General features: G+C 42.9%; 1 protein-coding gene across 2 annotated transcripts in view; it reads right to left on the bottom strand.

Moving 5' to 3' along the window:
• ARIH1 (ariadne RBR E3 ubiquitin protein ligase 1) overlaps positions 1 to 19,679 on the bottom strand; it is a 114,095-nt gene that overhangs the window by 18,891 nt on the left and 75,525 nt on the right. For both annotated transcript variants that reach the window (XM_073363118.2, XM_073363119.2), the window contains exons 4-9: positions 19,305 to 19,397; positions 18,886 to 18,941; positions 14,327 to 14,393; positions 12,309 to 12,415; positions 10,614 to 10,656; positions 8,590 to 8,661 (exon numbers count right to left, since the gene is read on the bottom strand). In XM_073363118.2, the coding sequence (XP_073219219.1) occupies positions 8,590 to 8,661; positions 10,614 to 10,656; positions 12,309 to 12,415; positions 14,327 to 14,393; positions 18,886 to 18,941; positions 19,305 to 19,397 (438 nt within the window). The remainder of the gene's footprint in view (positions 1 to 8,589; positions 8,662 to 10,613; positions 10,657 to 12,308; positions 12,416 to 14,326; positions 14,394 to 18,885; positions 18,942 to 19,304; positions 19,398 to 19,679) is intronic.

The raw sequence follows: 19,679 nt of genomic DNA on the forward strand, positions 1-19,679 counted from the left end.
AACACATCTCCTAGGGATGCAGTCCCGAGTCCTGCTCTGGAGCAAAAACAGGCAACATTTTCAAATCTGGGTTGTGGCCAAGAGATCTATTGACAGGGTGCCCCAGAGGGAGAAGAGCTGTTGAAGTAGTGCGGGGTGCAGTTCCCATTCATGTTCTGTCGAAAAGTGCCTGCTGAGTGCATCGGCAGTGGCAGCTGAGTACGTATGAGGCAATGATTTATACTGATGTTGTGTGCACCAATTCCATAGTTGGATGGCTTCCATGCAAAGGGAATGTGATCGGGCCCCCCTCCTTGTCTGTTGATGTAGTACATACATGCTATGTTGTCTGTTAAGACCCGAACAGATTTGTTCTTTATGAGGGGAAGAAAGTGAAGGCATGCTCGTCACACTGCTCTGAGCTCTACGAGATTTGTGTGTAGGTGCATCTCTGATGCAGACCACTGGCCTTGTGTTCTGTGTCCCCCTAGATGCACTCCTCAGCAAATTAGAGAAGCATCCGTGGTGAGCATGAGCGTTGGGGATCATTGCTGGAAGGGAACGCCCATGCAGAGGTTTTCTAGTCTTCTCCATCAGTGTAGGGAAGCTAGAACATTGGGAGGAGGAGTTAGCAGCGTCCCTAAGGTATGTCTGTTGAGTTTGAAGTTGGAGTTGAGCCAGCCCTGAAGACATCTCAGGTGTAGCCTGGCGTGCTGGACCACGAAGGTGGTGGCTGCCATGTGAGCAAGGAGCTGTAGGTAGATTCTTGCTTGTGTCCTGGAACGAATAGAGAGCGTGCATATCAGTTGTGTGATAGTGAAGAATCTGCGATTTGGGAGTGAGGCTCTGCTTCAGATAGAGTTCATTGAAGCTCATCTGGACTCAATCTGTTGGATAGGTGTCAGGGTGGATTTCTGGACATTTATTTGGAGGCCTAGGCTGTGAAAGAGAGAGATGGCAAAATGGGTAGCTTGAGGTGTCTCGCCATAGGAGTTGTCCTTGATGAGGCAATCGTCCAGGTAGGGAAAAAGCGCGATTCCATGTCTGTGGAGATGAACCACAACCACGGCTAGAGTCTTGGAAAAAAGACTCTCAGCGCTGTGGAAAGGCCGAAAGGAAGAACTCTGTATTGAAAATGGTCGTGACCAACTGTTAATTGTAGGAAACGTCTGTGAGCTGGATGAAATTGGTATATGAAAATAAGCATCCTGTAGGTCAAGGGCTGTGAACCAGCCCCCTTGATCCAGTGCAGGAATTATTGTGCCCAGTGTGACCATCTTGAATTTTTGTATCCTCATGCATTTGTTCAATCGGCATAGGTCCAGTATAGGCCTCCATCCCCCACTCTTTTTCTGGGTCAGAAAGTAATGGGAGTAGAACCCTTTCCCTCGATGTTGTGTCGGCACAGTTTCCACTGCGCGTAGTTGTAGAAGGTGAGCTACTTCTACGCGAAGTGAGTGCTCGTGAGAGGGGTCCCTGAAGAGGGACAGGGAAAGGGGAAGGGTAGGATATAAAGGAGATAGAGTAACCGGACTGAACTATTTTGAGGACCCAGCAGTCCTGTGTAATCCGCTGCCAGGCATGTTGGAAACTCTGGAGGCGGTGTCCAAACAGGCAAGTAGGCAGTGGATTCAAGGGGAGGTCCTGCAGACCCTCGACCAATGTTTCAAAATTGTTTATTACCCGGTGGGTGGGAGGTGGTTGCTTGAGCTTGATTTTGTCTGCGCTTAGGGATTCTAGCACGACTCCTAGTTATGTCGTATGATTTGGGTTGAGGCCAACAATACTGTTGTGTGTGTGGTCTTTGGTAAGGTTGGTATTGTCATCTCCTGGGAAAAGATGGGTGAATGCCCAGGGTGTGCAGTGTCGCTTTAGAATCTTTCATGGTGTGGAGGAGTTCATCCGTTTTTTTTTTTTGGAGAAAAGTTTATCCTTATCAAAGGGGAGGTCCTCCACTTTGGTCTGTAGATCTTTAGGGATGCCAGATGCAGAGCACCATGAAGATCTGCGCATAACCACAGCAGTTGCAGTAGTACAGGCTGCTGTGTCTGCCATGTCTAGAGCTGCTTGTAGGGGCTGTTCTGGAAATTAACTGGACCTCAACCAGGATTGATTTGGAGTCTGCTCTCCTATCCTCTGGAATGTAGGAGGCAAATTCGAAAAGTTTACTGTAATTATTGAAGTCGTAGCTGGCAAGGAGGGCAGAATAATTCGCAATTCTGAACTGTAGAGTGGAGGACGTGTAAACCTTGCGACCGAAGACGTCAAGGCGTTTAAGGTCCTTGTCTTGCGGAGTGGGCTGATATTGCAGCTGTTTTATCCGTTGTGCAACTGCATCCATGACAAGAGAGTTCGGTTGTGGATGAGAAAATACGAAGTCAGCGTCCTTAGCGGGAACATAGTATTTACATTCAGACTTTTGCAGGTTGGTAATAAAGAAGCTGGAGTTTGCCAGAGTGTGTCAGCTGGCTCCAAGAGTGCCTCGTTTATGGGGAGCGCGATCTCTGAGGGTGCAGAGGGTTGAAGCATTCTGAGGAGTCTGTGTTGTGTTTCCTGAACCTCTTCTAAGGGGATGTCTTGATTGATTGCCACCCTCTTGAAAAGTTCTTGGAATTGTTTACAGTCATTCACATTCTGTGGAGGCAGAGGGAAAAGGGCTCGGTCTGGAGCTGATGGAGCGTCAGCGGTCGGTGAGTCAGGATACGGTCCGTAGCTCATGTTCTCAGGAGAGGGTTCGGGCACTATAGAAGTGGACGGAGCTGGAGATCGAGGCACAGAAGGAGGTAGTGGTTCGGTAGAAGAGGTCTGAAGGTGAGTGGTAGGAGGATGTGGCCCAAGGGTACCACTGAGGCCAAGGGTCTGGTGGAGGAAGAGAGGCAGGTGAGGAGAACTCCACCTGCTGCTGTACATCAGGTTCACTATCAGTAAAGGTAGCCAGCTCAGGTGGGGAGAGTGACTGTTCAAAAAAATGAGCCCTGTGTGTCCAGGAGCGGGGAGTTAGGCTCAGGTGGTACTGAGAGGTCACCTTGAGTGAGAAACTGTTGCTCCTGCTCCCTGGGCTGTGCTGAGCCTGAACTGTGCTCTAGCCCATTGTCAATTGAAAGCCTCACTGGTGCCCTGGGGCTTATGGAGGAGCCCCGCTGGGGGTCTGCTGCTGGTGCCGGGGCAGGAGGCAGGTTTAGTGCCAACGTTCTTCCCAGCACGGGGACAGAGTGCGCAGTCGGCACTGCGGCTATTTTTAGCCCGGAGCGGGTCAGTGCTGACGTTCTTGTCTGCACTGGAGCAGGGCGCGCAGTGCGCACCACTGCTATTTTTAGCGCTGAAGTGCTCACTGCCGCGGAAGCCCTCCCAGCACAGGAGGTCGGGTTCCTGCCTCTGCAGGAGCCGTGGCTGGGGTGCTGTGACAGCCTGAGGCGCCTGCCTTCTGCGCTGTCAATACAGAGAGTAAGGATCTTGCGGGAGACCCTTTACCCTTGTTAAAGTCTCTACTCGGAGACTGTTGCACTTCTTGCCTCTGCTACAGAGAGGGTGAAGCCATGCTCCCAATTGGCTCTGATCTGGCCCAGGAGCATGAGGGAGAGGGTTTAACTTTCCCCATCTCCGAAGGAGGCTGCAGAGATTTTTCCATTTTAAGCCATTCAGTCACAACAAAGCCCTGGTCTTGAGGCTTGCACAGTGAAGACATTTTGCAGGGACGTGTGTTTCGCCAAGGCACTTCACACATCATGAGTGCCCATCAGACCTTGGCATGGAGTCCTGACAGGAAACACTTCTTGAATCCTGAACCCCTGGGCATATTGAATTGGAAATGGCAGGGGAAAGTGTCTCTGCGGAAAACAAGCCTGAGGTGAAAAGGTTTTGTTTGTTTTTTTAAACTAAGTAACTAAACTATGTAACTATTCTAAAGGAAGGGAAACAACTAGGATGCAACTAATAACTATTTCTATGTTCTTTGTTATTGTTTCCTACAAAGACCAGGGAAGAGAAGCAGCACTGCCCCGAGTCCCATCTTCAGCCTTGGATGGTTGAGAAGGAACTGAGGAGGGTGCGAGACGCACGCACTCAGGAATATTCCAACGAGACGAGAGATACCAACTGAGTGTATGCGTCCCGACCAGGCACTGCTACCGAAGATCTCTGATCAACGGCGCTGGGACAATTTGTCACCTAGAGTGGAGCACCCACAAGGACAGCACTCGAAGAAGAAGAAATGTTATTTCTCTGTTTCAGTGCACCGTGCAGCCAGTCAAACTTCCTTAAGCTCCCCGACCCAGGTTAGCCATGTTGCATTAGAACCAAGTGAACAAGCCGGTAACTATTCTCCCCAATTCCTCAGAAGTGTCGGGGAAACAATTTCCTAGGTGCTAGGCTGCCCCCCACCCTGTCATCACGATAGTATCTAAGCACCTCAGCCTTTAATGTACTCATCCTCACAACACCCTAGAGAGGTAAAGTAACGATACAATCTCTGTTTTACAGATTGGGAATTGAGACACTGAGTGTCAAAGGGTAGTGCCCAAGGTCATGCAGGAAGTCTGTGGCAGAGAAGGAAATGAATCCAGATCTCCAAAGACCCAGGCTAGTGCCATAACCACTGGACCTGCCCTCCTCTAAAATGTTAAGTTTAAACTTTCAGACGTTTAAATGCCTTTCCCATCATCCACCTGTGATCCCTCTTCCTAGGAAAAACCAGGAAGAGCAAGCAAACTTTGCAGTGTGACCCAAAGGTCAAATTCTCACCAGAACAGTCTCCTCCTCTCTGTCCTCAAAGTTACACAGGAAGCAGTTAGCTCAAGTGCCTCTGATCTCCATGGTATCACACCAAGAGAGAAGTATCTCCACCAGGCTCTAATGCAACTAAGGCTTTCTAGGTTAAAGACAATTACTTAAGTTGCACCAGAAAGCTATTACAAAGCTAGTGCCCCATGACCTGCACTAGTTTAATTTTTTATTTTTATTACGGTAGCATCCTAGCAGTGGACCATGACATTCGCTCTTCAAGAAATACCCCTCAACTAACAGTCTGCGGCATTCTGCATAGTCCATTTTTAGATGTTGCCCCACATGCAGTAATCCTATTATGACAATGGCCTGGATTGCTGAGAGGAGGTCACTAGACTAAGATCACTGCCTTTGTGTTAATTAAAAGGTGCTTTACCCACTGTTGGTTCCTGGCCACCTGGAAATAGCTGGAGATCCAGGAGGACACCAAGTTTGCAAAACAGTAATAAGAGAACAGATTTCCTACAACAAAGGAAGCAAACATCAACCCTGCTATTTCTTGCAGTTGGCTCCCCTACAGCACAACCCAACTCTTCCAGGTTGAATCATTGTCAACTTACCCTAATCAAAACCTTGATCCTAGCAGGACGCTGGACAAGCCAACCAACCACACTAGCTAAGTCTAACAAAACAGAAATAGAGCCAAACCATTCAGAAGAAATCTCAGTCCTTCATTATCTCCACATTCACATAAATAGGGTGCGTGACAAGATAGAACCCTGTGGGACCTCACGAGAGCCCACAATGCAGCTGAACTGTTATCCAACACAACACTCCAGGTCATATGAAGGTGAAGAAACTGAGCCACTCAACAGCAACTGTATCCATGCCAGGGTCTCCAACTTAGCAGTAATACTTCACGGTCAATAGTTGAAAAGACAGCTGATAGACCCAGGAGAATTAGACGTTTTGCTTTCTTCCATCACCAGAAACCCAACCAGCCAAGGAAACCAGAGCTGCGTCGGTCACATTCAAGCCTAGAACTAAATTGACCAGAATTAAGGAAAATTGAGTACTCTATGCACAAACAAAGACTCTTCAGCACTTTCTAACCTTCTTTGGGAGATGGTTAGAGAGAAACTGGGTGGTAACTGGTGACACTATCAACTTCCAGAGAGGATTCTAACTGCTACTGTAAGAGAAGCTGGGACTGTGTCACTGCATCCTTCCAATCCCATCCTCAATAAGGGCCCCAATATCTTCACTGGCTGAGCAGCAAAGGGATTCTGATGCTACTCACAGGTGGTGACCAAATGCTCCTATAGCTTCTCCATGAATAAAAATGGCCAAAATTCAGAGTTTCTAAACAGAGATGGAACCATCCTATCCACAAAGAGCAAAGAAAACTCACATCAGTAAGCGAAAGTGATCTAGAAGAATAAAGCTGAGAAGGGCACATGGGAGTCTCGGTATGAATAGTTACGGACAAGAACCTTATGATGCCCTGCCAGGCTATCCACCGGGTGACCATATGGCTAGGAAGCATCCACCTGTAAGGGGCTTCTTATTCCAGTTCTATGAGCCACAGAGATTCAGACAGGTCTCCAGTCCAGGAGGGTATCTAACATTTTAGCTTAGAATGGGGATTTTAATGTCCATTTTTTCCAAGGGAGATCGTATTCTCTCCCTCCTGCCATCTTCCTTTAAATGCAGGAGAGTCAAAATTAGATTTACCACTTGGATACTTTTCACACTTGCGTGGAAGGTCTCAAGACAGCTAAGCCACAATTTTTGCATAATCTTGCTGAGACTTATTAACATATCTGTTTATATTATGCTGCTACATTAAAAAACAGCACATTTTATGTTACTGGTCCAACAATTAACCAAATACTGGTCCTACAGTAGGCTGCTCTAGAGTGGAAGTGGGTGTCTGGTGCATTTTTAAGAGCGCTGAGGAAGACCACCTCCATCTTTCATGATTAGAAGAGAGACAGGAAGTATTTACAAAAGCACTTCATGGTACTACCAATCCTCAATGCTACTTTAGATTAACACAATACTAAGTAGCAAAGTCTGTTGCGCCTGACCAGACGTCCTGATATTAGGGACTTTGTATTATACAGGCAACTATATTTCCCGCCTCCCAGAAAAAATATCCCAATTTCTCACACATGTTATCTGGTCATCCTAATTGTGCATCTAAATCTACGATGCTTGTGTCCCCCTAACCTTTCAGATTAAGTAAAAATATCCTAGAGGAAAACAATATATTTTTGATGATTCCATTAAAGCTACGGAACCAATTTCCTTCAAGCTTGGCTTTAGTAAGCTCTAAGGAGCAAGCAAAGTTTGAACAAAGCGGTGTCTGCTGTTGTATGTTTCAGAACAGTAGTTCTCAAGCAGGGTTACATGTACCCCTGGGGTACACAGAGGTATTTCAGGGGGTAGATCAACTCATCTAGATATTTGCCTAGTTTTACAACAGGTTACATAAAAAGCACTAAAAGTCAGTGCAAACTAAAATTTTATACAGAAATGACTTGTTTTATATGCTCCAGATACTATACACTGAAATGTAAGTACAATATTTATATTCCAAGTGATTTACTTTATAATTATATGGTAAAAAATGAGAAAGGAAGCAATTTGTCAGTAATCGTGTGCTGTGTACTTCTGTATTTTTATGTCTGATTTTGTAAGCAAGTAGTTTTTAAGTGAGATGAAACTTGGAGTACACAAGAAATCAGATCCTGAAAGGGGTGCAGAGAACCACTGCTTCAGAACACATTAGGAAATCATTTTATTTTCCACAGAATTTAAAAAAAAAAATTCATTTTACTGAGAAATTCCTAGAAGTTTGCCGAGAAGCAGAGCACAAGCATACTAAGTTTCAGAATTTGAGCCAGTCAGAAAATGAACAAGGTCTTGCAATGGAAGCACCACTTCAACTGAACATCTCAGTACACTGGGTAGTTCTGCTCCCACTAAATGTAACTGATTCTACTTAAACAGAAAATAAGCAATGCACGCCCCAGACCAGGAGCAGCTGTCTGCAGCAAACAATGCTGTTACCAGATTACACTGCAAAACTAATAAGAAAACAGACTGGCCATTTCCTAACACCCCCGCCTCCCCTATTCACAGCACAATCTCAAACACATGCACACAGCCTCTTGTCTTCACAGGCAAAGGCCCAGGTTTGCTCCTAAACTACATTCCCCACATGACAGTTACATGTTTTGCCTCCTTGCTACCATGCCAACCCTTGTTTTGACTCCTCACAAAGCACACAAAAACAGACCACTGAAGTTTTATGTAAAGTTGGGCTGGCTGGAACCAATATATTTGCATAATAAAATCTTAACAGCTGGTCTACCAGTCTCCATCTGGAAACCTGCCCAACAGAAATGAACAACTGCTGAAAAGCCAAACACCGTGGGGGGGGGGGGGGGGGGGGGGGGGGGGTTAAAGGCAGATGTAAATTAACCCAGCCTAACCAAGCCATGGGTGGCATAGAAGTCTTCCACACTTATAACAGAACGAAGCACAGTTTTGCTGAAGGACATAATCAGTGCTGGACAGAAGCCCTAAAAGCAATAGCTTCAGCTTGCTTTGGGTTTCCAATTAACTCTTTAGTACAAAAGCAAATAACCAAATGCCACTCCCTCAGCTATAATATGAAGAATCTTACACATCCATTAGCAGAAGCATTTTTGCTTGCACCTAGGGTGATCATTTTCATCTTACTGGTGTCGTTAGCGTTTGACGTTGACAACAACACTGTGCTGTGGTGGAGCATACTCCTAGTGCTAAAGGATTACGCTGCTCTTCTGGCTTCCATCAGGGCTTCTGTTTAGTATGTTTATGAAGCAAACTGAAACCAACCTTTGTGTTTGCTGCAATCCAATTGGAAGTTTCACTGTCATCATCACACTTCTTAATCCACTTCTTCAACCACTGTTCAGAAAGTGAAAAAATAGAATCCATAGACTTTATACAGTTTAAATCTATCTTGCACAGACATTACATTAAGCTAACACTAAGCACTTAACATAAAAAGGAGAGCTGCAAAGGTACACCTGAATGACATCATTTGCCAAGCAGGGTGGAGTGAGCTTTAACTTGACAATTCCTTTTGTGGCAGAAAATTAGTTTGCCAGAATCACTAGATAAACCCTGGAAAAGAGTATTATAGAACCACAGAATGCCATTGGCTAGGGACTGCATTACTTGTGAGTCCAGAACAAGAAGTTTTTGGAAGGTAAGCTCCGGATGTAACTTGCTTCTGTGCAGGCTCTGCCCCAATACCAACATGGTCCAGTTAGTAGGAGCACACAGACTAAAGTCTCAGTTTCCCTTTGCTATTCTACCAGCTAAGAAAAGAGTACTAACGCTATCTTTTTTCTCTTACACATCAGCTGTAATATTCTGGCAGGCTGTACAACAGGGTTGCTTTTCTTCTCTAATGATGTGTATTAACCCGATTTGCTATGTTGGGTCTCTGGGGATCTCCATGCACTACATTCCATCGACTAGCAATGTTCATACATTTCTCTGCATAAACTCAAAGATGCAAAGCTTCCACAGGATAAGTCTCCTACGATGTCCTAGCTACTTTTATGTCATGAGAGAATTACATATTATTCCCTCCCATAAATTGTTTTTTGTATTAAAGCTGCTGAATGTGTTGCATTTGAGATGCACATTGGGGCTATTTGGAAAGCCTCCACACCCTTTGCTTTCACATACTTCCCTACATTTCTAGGAGGAACACTGCTAAGTCAATGGATTTAAATTACTGAAGAAAAAAATGGGACTTCTTATACCGTGTAGATCAGGAACTGATTTAACTTCTCATGGAAATGCTGATAAACTGAGCTACAACCCCACCACCCTCCTTTACTGCTCCAATGGTAGCTAACTGGGGATAGCTCAGTGGTTTGAGCATTGGCCTGCTAAACCCAGGGTTGTGAGTTCAATCCTTGAGGGGGCCATTTAGGGATCTGGGGCAAAAATTGGGGATTGGTCCTGCTTTGAGCAGGGGGTTGGACTAGATGACCTCCTGAGGTCCCTTCCAACCCTGATATTCTATGATATTCTATGATTCTATGAACTGCACTCATTCTTCCATTTAAGATCTTAGATTTTATTCTCTTTAGGGTATGGAACAAGTCTTCCTGTGTGTCTGCACAGCGCCTAGCCCAAGAGGGTCCCACAATCTTGATTAGGGCCTCTGGGTGCTACTGTATTAAAATAATCATCCATCTTTTCCACAGATTGTGCTAGATGGCAGGGGCACCTGAAATCAGGACCACTGAGATTCAATATTAAAACCAGAAGCAAGCTATGAGGTTACTAAGGTATTAAAGCACCCACAGGAGCGTTGTGAGAACAGGAATACTCCTTGTAGAGTGAAGCGTTTATTCCGGAGGTCGCCCATCTCTACTGATGTAACATTATCCTACGACAACAGACTCTTCCACATAGCTGCACTAAAACACTCTTTTCATGAAGGCAACGCCGAGTGGTGACCCTGAAGACTGCTAACAGACTTCAAGTGCTGCTTGTTACTTCCTTGATATGAAGAGGGAGAAGCCTACAGTGCCCCTTAGTGTGAGCATAGGCGTAGTTCGACTTCTCAGCTCCAGTCAGGCCAACGGGACCACATGTGGGTGGGCAAATTCTGTGCCTGCCCAAGGCTTGCAGTTTGGAGGCAACGCCCCCTTTACACCTCCCCAAACTAAGCTCATAGGTGCGAGTGGTTATTGTACGGCAGCTATGGGCTCATACCTAGACACTGTAAATACCCACAGTACCACGCTACTTTGCTGGGGGTCCTGCAAGGAGTTTGACTTCCCCCTTTAGTTTTGCAAAGCCATGGGTTCAGCGAGGAAGTTGGACATGCTCACCTTGCACTTAACAGGATCATGCCAATTTTCACCGCAGTTAAAGCTGTACGTGAAAAAGAGAATTAATTCACAGAAGTTTAGCGATCACACTATGTAATTAAATCATAACTCCATTAAAAACTTACTTTTACAGTAGTTTTTGTCTTTTGGGTTACTTCACTGAAAGGGTCTGGGCACCAGATCTTGCTGAAGATAATTACTGTAAGCGTGTTTCAGTTAAACTAAAACGAGGAGTCCGGTGGCACCTTAAAGACGAACAGATTTATTTGGGCACAAGCTTTCATGGGTAAAAAACCCACTTCTTCAGATGCGTGGAGTCCACTCGAAAGCTTATGCCCAAATAAATCTGTTTGTCTTTAAGGTGCCACCAGATTCCTTCTTGTTTTTGTGGATACAGACGAACATGGCTACCCCTCTGATACTCAGTTAAACTAGAATCCCATGCCCCCTGATGGGTGCATGACACACTTTAGAGTGTTCCCAAAGGGGCCTGGCTACTAACATTAGATCTGAAATGGATTAGTTTTCCATCCAGACGTATAAGGCTGCCTTGTAAAATAAAACAGACATCTGGACTCCTAATAAAAAGCATAATGCTGAACAAAAAAACTTCGTCTATGCATAGCCCTTCAAATGGCTAGAGGGGTATAAAAATGGACTCCTTGGTTTATAGGGAGTTTCTATGTCTAACTGTTTTCAGACTCCCCTCCGAGAAGTGTTTCCTCTACTGAACAACATCTGTTTGAATGAGGTTAACTGCCCTAAGAGTTTGCAGACTTCCATGTAATTCAGGTCTCAAGCAAAGTTCCTTCCCAAAACATTTCAAGAGCATTTAAAAACTTGTTTCTTGGCTTTTGGCTACAGCTGTTGATTCTCTCATTGAAAGTGAAAAGATCCAAATTAGGGTGAAAGCCCTTTAAAAGCACTTTATGCACAATATAAATAATAATCCTTTGCTATAGGTGCTCCACATATGAGGCGCTCTCCCACTTGGCAAACGGATTAATTCAACCTTAACCCGCCTGTGAACATGAACTACCTTCACTTTAGATGGGATACCAAGGTAGAGAGAGGATGACTGAATTTTCAAAGGCCATTGAGTGAGTATGGGACTGACTTGATTCTCAGTCCTAGGTTTTACCCACAAGATGACCCTACATTGTTAACATGTTAATTTTGCCATTTCTAAAATGAAATTCCAGTCATTTATCAATACATTTCCCAGCTTTAGCTTTTAATTTCATACATGCCCATCACCAAGTGCTCATAGAATGATTTGGTTATGAGGGAACTGACTTAAGCAGCTTCAGTTTGCTCAACATTACTCCCGTTCCTTCGTTAAATGAATCAATTGAGGGAGAGAATCCAAGGGATTTGGAATTGCCCCAGAAATTTCTCTACAAGAGAGATTTCTCCCCGTCAGCTCCTAGACATTTTCACTTGGAAGACATTTTTATTTTCCAATTAGGAAGATAGGCAAGAACATTTTCAAATGAAGCAAAAGAAAGATGAACCACAAAACTAATCCTTGCTTTTAAAACCTCTCCCCTCCTTCCAAATGGTTACTAAGCTCTCCCCCCTCATATTGGCTCCTCTGGCACAAACAACTTCTCAAAAAGGTATTTATACTGTACTTAACTCTTAACTTTTGAATGGTCCTTGAAGCTCTGAATTAATTCACAAGAGTGTTCTTACCAAAACTGACGTCCACATTTGCAGCGAACAGGTTTAGCATCAGGATACTGAACTTTAACAACATGGTGGCAGTCTGGGGCAGGACACCATTTTAACAGTCGATTACACTAGAAAATAAAGTGAGAAAACATGGCACGAAGAACTACCAGGAAAAGGACACTCACCCTAACAAATCATCCTTCCCCCCTGTATCCTGTTGTCTCTGTATCCTTTAACCTTGAGTGTCTTCGGGTATGTTTATGTTGCAATTAAAAAGCCACAGCTGGCTCATCCCAGCTGACTTGAGCTCAGGGGGCTCAAGCTGCAGGGCTGTTTAACTGCGGTGTAGACTTCCAGGCTTGGGCCAGCCACGGGTGTCCAACTGCAGTGTAGACATACTCTTCCTTCTTAAACTCCTATTCACAGTGGCCTCGCGTGTCTGCTTATTCTACATGTTCACTCTATCCCCACAAAACAAGTGACTGAATAAATCAGTCAGTCAATTACTTCACTGTTGCGTCTCCTTTCTGAACAAGCAGTAGTGTGAACAGTTACTGCTGTTCCACTTTTATCTCCTATATTCTGAATGTATCTACTAGGCCACCTGGAAGATACTTTTCATGAGGCAAGTGTTTAAGCTTTCCTTTGGGGAAGTACTGGTCAAACTAACATCTGAGCAGTTTAGCCCCTCTCCCATTCTCTGTGCTGCAGTGATACCCTTTTAATGAAACACTGTCTACCTACAGCCGTGTTCAGGAACTCACATTTACAAGCCATACGTATTCTCAATCCCTCTGGTAACACATCCCACTGCTTTGTTTGCATTTTTACTACAGCCACCAATGGACTTCTAGGACTTCTTCTAACCATTATAAACCCTTGTGCATTGTAACAACTGTGCATCTCCAATGCTACATCAGTGCAATGTCAAGAAGGCCGATTTAAACAAGAGTCAAGAAGTGAACGTTGTTTGACTGCAACCTTAACTTTCCCAAGCTATTTCTGATTACTGAACAGGCCATTTACAGTATATCTGAATATTTGTAACACAGATGCAGTGAGGGAGTTAATACAATGAAAATTTCCCAACTTGCATCTTTAAATCTTAGTTTCTGTATCTAGATTTATTCATTTATTTGTCAGTTATGGAGCCCATAGTTAACAGAACACTGAAATATTTTATTCAAAATAGTTATACATCATCATGTCTTACAGACTGACACTTGGGGTACCCGCTACATTTTAATGCTTGGTGTGTCCTGGTTTTGAGGCTGAAAAAAGCTTACCCAAATACACTGATTACCATATTGGAAAGACAAGAACCATTAAATCCTTCTCAGGACTTCTGTAACACTTACTGCATTTTGCTCATCTACTGTGACAGTAATTTTCTAAATTTTTAAGTAATGTTCCATTGTCTGTCCCACTCACCCGCACATACCTTTCTGGGTCATGTGTCTTCCTGGTACACTGTGTTTAATACTTTCCCCATAATTGCACATAGCTTAAATGGTTTATAAACACTTGCTGCAAGAGCACTACCTTGTTACAACTGATTAGAACATCTCCTGTACAGAAGTCTATAGCCATTAAACTTGGGCAGCTCTTCATTTTCTGCTGACTTGGAGCATACTGCCAAAAAAAGAGTCGATGCATGCTCAGCCTTCAATGAAAAATGCCTGCTCATTTCAAGAAAGTGTTGCCATAGTAAAAGGAAAAATTTTGATTACTAGCTCTCACATGCATATATCCTATCACAATTTAGAAATCTACATTGTCCCCTACCACAAGAGTACCCGACCTAATTAAAATGAAAAGGTGTTAAAATGAGCCTTTAGACTTAAACAGAAGCAAGCCCCCGTCCCGCAACACCAACCATTGAGCCATAATTCAATCAAAAACGTGTCCAACACACCACTATAAATGGAAATAATCAAAGCTAGGTATCAAAGGGGTCTCACTGTATCTGTGTAGAAGAATAAAAAGATTAGAACAGAATTATTTCTTTCATGAAAGAAATTCAAATAAAAAAAACTCACCTCTACAAAACTATTAGTTATTAAATGCTGGTACTTTAATTTAACCTTTGAATCTGTGATCAGACGCCTATGGAAAGGAGAGAAATGCAGAAACATTCATTGTAGTAGAAAACTCGTTTATTTGCACAGTCAACAACTAAAGAGACAGTGTAAGAATGTAGTTGTTTTCCCATATGCTTGCAGTTACACAAACATGTATCAGGATCCACAATCCAGGAACACTTATCTGTTTCCTATTGTGTAACATTACAACACAATACAAACACTTTGAACCTTACTGCTTTCACTTTGGATTCTTAATACAGAAGCACAAATGAAAGTTGTACAGTTCAAGCAAGACTGTTTTGAGGAGCATACCTGCATTTTTCTCAGGCTTTCTTCAAGAGTCCAGGGGTACAGTAAACAATTTTGCTAATTTCTATTAATGTCAGGTTTGCACGTTTCCTATAAACTGCTTTCAAAGGTTCCAGATTGCACTTGCTGCACTGGAGACCAGCACCAGGTATGCCCAAATGTTATTTGGATTTCAACTGAAAGTTAACGTTTAAGCTGATGATCATTAACAGGATATTGCTGATATAGTCATATACAGAAAGGCAACAAGCTAAAGCTGCAAGATCAGCAAAATACATGGTCTTCTGGACAGTGGCAAAAGCAAATAAAAACTCACTAAGTTAATCATTTCAGTTGTTTTAGGGGAGTTTGGGAGCACTTTCAGTTATATTTATTGATCCAATCTGCATGATTCTGGGTTTTACAACTATGTTGTGTATATATTGAGCTTAGAACTGGTGCATTGTAAATAACGACATTAAATTATGTATTACTGGAAACACAGATACAAGACTTTAGGACTGTCAATCAGTTAACTCAAGCGATTAATGCAAAACAATTAACTAGATAACTAGTGCCAATATTTGTAATCAAAAATATGAAGTGACCACTATATACTTTGTACTCTGTGTTGTAACTGAAATCAATATATTTGGAAATGTAGAAAAGCATCCAAAATATTTATAATACTTTTACATTGGTATTCCATTATTGCTTAACCGACTTAATTGCAACCTTTTTTTTTTTTTGGCAATTAATTGCAATTTTTTTTAAAATCTCACGATTTCCTTTCCTTTTTTTTTTTTTTTTTTTTGGTAATTTGACAGCCCTAATGCCTTCATGTGTACAAGGCAGAACAGTTATGACTGCTTGAGGACTAAGACTGAATTTCTTTTTTAGTATTTAAAATCTCAACCTATGAAGTTGGAATGATTTACACTTTGCACAAGTTATTGTTAAAAACAATCACTTTGTAATCACATACTGGAATAAACACGAAAAAGCTTTGAATGATTTTACTACATACAGTACATGCACACCAACCTGTTTATATCTGGAGGGCCACTTAGAAGTAAGTAAATATTATAGTACCTAGCTCTTATATAGGACTTTCATCCATAGATGTGTGTTCATTTCATGGTGTAATCAAAGGAGCTTTCACATACTCATATTAATAATAAAGATTGAAATGAACCTGCATTGAAGTTCACACCTCTGGGATGAGAATAGGAATGAGAAATTTCAGCCCCAAATTTTCCAAAAGCTGCACATAATCAAAGACAAAATTTAGGATGCAAGAGCCACCCCAAATGTAACTAGAATACAGCTAGTGTGACACTAGAATCCCTTATATGTGTTGTTTACCAAACTAGGCAAAGAAGCCACCTTCACAATTGCACCCTGCTCCTGTATGTAGGATTTGGAAGTGTCACCTTAAAGTGTCAACTACATTTCTATAGCGCCATTCACCTGAGGATCACAAATTCCCATAAGGTGGTGGGTGTTATTTGACAGACAAGGAAACTGAGGCAAACAGGGTCAGTGACTTGCCCACCGTCACAAATCAGTAGTTATTTGGAATAAACCCCATCTCTTTCCAATTCCCAGCCCCCATGCTCTAGCCAACTAGCCAAGCTTCCTTCCTTCCTTAACAAATTAAGTTACACATACAGACTGACCTCACTGAAGGAATCAAGCAGGAGAAGCAGATGCTTGACAATTTGTTACCCACTAACCTCTCCTGGCAACAAAGGGACGGGAAATAAATGCTATATACTGGGGGAATGTTTTTACAACAGCTCCATTAAACTTCACCTAAGTGGTCCTTTAACTTTGTGGTAGTTTTCTTTACCAGCTGATAAGGTTTAAAACATTATTACATTACCAAATTTCTTGCTGTCTAAGGAATTTAAGACCTAGAGCAGTAGAAATATAGCAGGATGCATATGATATGGAAAGAGATAGCCAAATTTGGATCATAGCACCCTATATTGAAAACTCAACTGGTGCTGTCTGCTCAGTAGTGGCCTCCTGACAATACTTTGATGAGGGTTAAGGGGCATGAGGATCACTAGTGACTGCAGACATGGTGAGGATAAAAATAAGGTCCTAAACCTGGAGTGTAAGCACTTCTGACTTGCTGCATCCTCCCCTTTTACAGAGTTCCTCAACACTGTCCTTTCAATTTTGTCTGAACTGTCTTAGCACCAAATGGGAACGAGACCTACTGTCGTACTATAAGGTTGTAGAGAAGCTGAGAAGGCAGATTCTAGCCAGTTGCTACTGGACAGCAGTACTGTATTACTTTATTACTGGCACCAGTAATAAAGGCAGCTTGCTGTGCTTATTAATGAAAGCAACAACACTGCATGTAGGTTAAAGCAATTACCAGCAGCATTAGATAGGGTGAGGAAGGAATAGAACAGATTACCTTTAGCTGGTTTGAAGGTCTTGAAAGATTTAAGACAACCTTCTTCCTTCTCCCCCACAAGATCAATAGCTATAAAAGCCATAGGAAGCGTAACTGACAAGAATATAGCTACACAGTGATGGATCTGGGAAAGTCTATCTTCACTGCTGAAACTGGCTTGCTCACAGGTAGCGAAGCTTAGAGATCCCACTCCTTCATAGACTGGGGGAAGGTAGAACTGGGTCTGTGCTTTCTCTGCTTTTATGGTGGTTAAAGCAGCCCCCAAAATTGTTTTTTCTTTTCAATATGCTTGCTTTTAAGAAATAGAAATTCAGGTCCTGTGGAGTCTGGAAGGCTAAGGTTGGAGAGCTTGAGAAACGGTGACATCACATGGCCTAAGAATGGAAGTTGGTAGGGAAGGGCTTTTTAGTCAGACTATTAAAAACAACTTTTGTTTGCAGCTGTTTAATTCTAGTTACTTAATAGCTTGAAGCCTCTTAAAGGTTGAGCATCCTTCACACTTTCAGTTAAGGTGTTACACCTCCAAGACCTTCCAGAGATTAGGGAAGAATGGAAACAACAGGGATTTAAAATCCAAGTACTTGTTCAGCTAAAAGAGTAATTCCTGGGTGGAACTAATATAGACAGCTCCTAGTGTAGATACATGCCTCTAGGGAAGTCTCATTTTGCACTGCTGTATTCTAAGTCACACTGGTGGGTAAGTTTGGATCCCAGTAATATAAGATCCCTACAAATAAAGTCTACTTAAAAGGTGGAATCTAAAATACTATGCAAAAACTAAAATTAAGTGTCACTGCAACACAACAATGTGCCTCTCTCCCCCCCACCACACACACACACACTATTTCCTTCCCAGTCATGGCTGGTTATGAAGACATTTAAGAGCAGCTTTCCACTTACTGTCAACCCGGTTCCCCTTTATGATTGACTCAATGATGCCTCCATGCACACTGACACTGCAATTCACTACCTTGGAAGCAAGTGATGTAAAACAACAAACTAACATAAATGAACAAGTCTGGCTCCAGGCAGGAGGAGCAGGCTGAAAAGGAGAAAGCTCCAATTCAGATGCTGATCTGGCATGAAAAGTTAGAATGGACGTAACTGAGGTTTAGGATTATGAAGGGTATATCTGTTCAATAATAAAGGTGTCACCTCACATAAAAACAAGAAAGGCAAACCCATAGAATTCATTGTCGCATAAGGCTGCAGTCACTTACTGTAGCTGGTAATTTTATGAGCAACACCACTTATGACACTGGCTAACATAAAAGGGTAATTGAATCTCATGACTCAGGGTGTAATTAATACAATTCCCTATGAAGGGGTCAGGAAGGCATCTCTCACATCAGCCTATGTGGAATGGGTAGCACAACAGAGTTGGCCAAACGCATTACAGGAGTGCTCTTCTGAAGCTTCAAGTATTTTTCACTGCCCGAGGCAGAATACAGGACTTGATGGACCAGCATGTTGACCTGCTGTAGGAAGTTCTATATTCCTAGTCAGATGAGAGGAAACTAACAACTGTACAAGCAATTAACTGGGGTTTTGGTGACAGCGTGCAAGTGCTTTTATTCTACTTGTAAGTTTAAGAAGTGTGGCAGGGATTCTCCCCTCTAGCACAGAGCTGAGAATTGGACACCAGTACAGGGCAGTTCCTTGATCAATCTCTTGACACATTCAGACTTTAAAGGAGCTTCGAATGAGCCATTTCATAGATACAATATTTACTGGAGGGGCAAAATGGAAAAACATTAACAGAGGAAGGGTGACATCCTTCAACTGTGGTACTTACATAACTGTATTGTCGTCAACTAAGATATCACAGCCATGAGCAGGGCATGAAATAGTCTGAAAAAGGAACAAACTGATCAAGTAAGGTCTTGGAATGGTTTTTTTGGTGCCCCTTTACCATCATGAGGAACCCCACAGGATTTTATTGCAAACTAGCCATATTTGCTCAACAAAATCAGACCTCCAGATACATCAGCCAGACCCACCTCTTTGAGCAGCATGATTACGTTCAACCAGGGCTGAGATGCTTATACAGAGTCCATACAGTTCCCCATGAAACTCACATGCACTCTGTAGATGAAGAACTCAACCTCCAAGATTTGTTTATTCATTTTTGTTAGAAAAGACTCCTGCCTCCATCCCATCCTTCCCTCTTCCCCAACACAAGACCAGCACAAGTCACACAGATCCAATATTTACCTGTCCCATGCCTTCCTCCATTATTTTGGTAGTTAAATATTCACTCCAGCACTGCATACAGAACTTATGTCCACACTCTAGGCCAGTAAAGTACTGCAACAACAAAGACATGTGACACTGTATCCATTCTGTCCTTCCTGGAGCTGTGCAGTTTTGCTCATTTCATCTCTTACTTGCAGTACAGAATCTGACTGTTCCAACAATACCATATTGTTTACTCTGCATCATTATCACACCACTACATTGTTACAGCAGCTTTAAATGTGCTCTCAATGTAGCTGCAGTCTGCATCCTTAACAGCAACAGGAAAAATGGAGGTATACGATTTGCCCCTCCCTCCTCAAATACCTCTAAGTTGTCCTTCATTTTAGGTTA

Source organism: Lepidochelys kempii, chromosome 10, assembly GCF_965140285.1.
Source record: "Lepidochelys kempii isolate rLepKem1 chromosome 10, rLepKem1.hap1, whole genome shotgun sequence".
Classification (NCBI taxonomy): Eukaryota; Metazoa; Chordata; order Testudines; family Cheloniidae; genus Lepidochelys; species Lepidochelys kempii.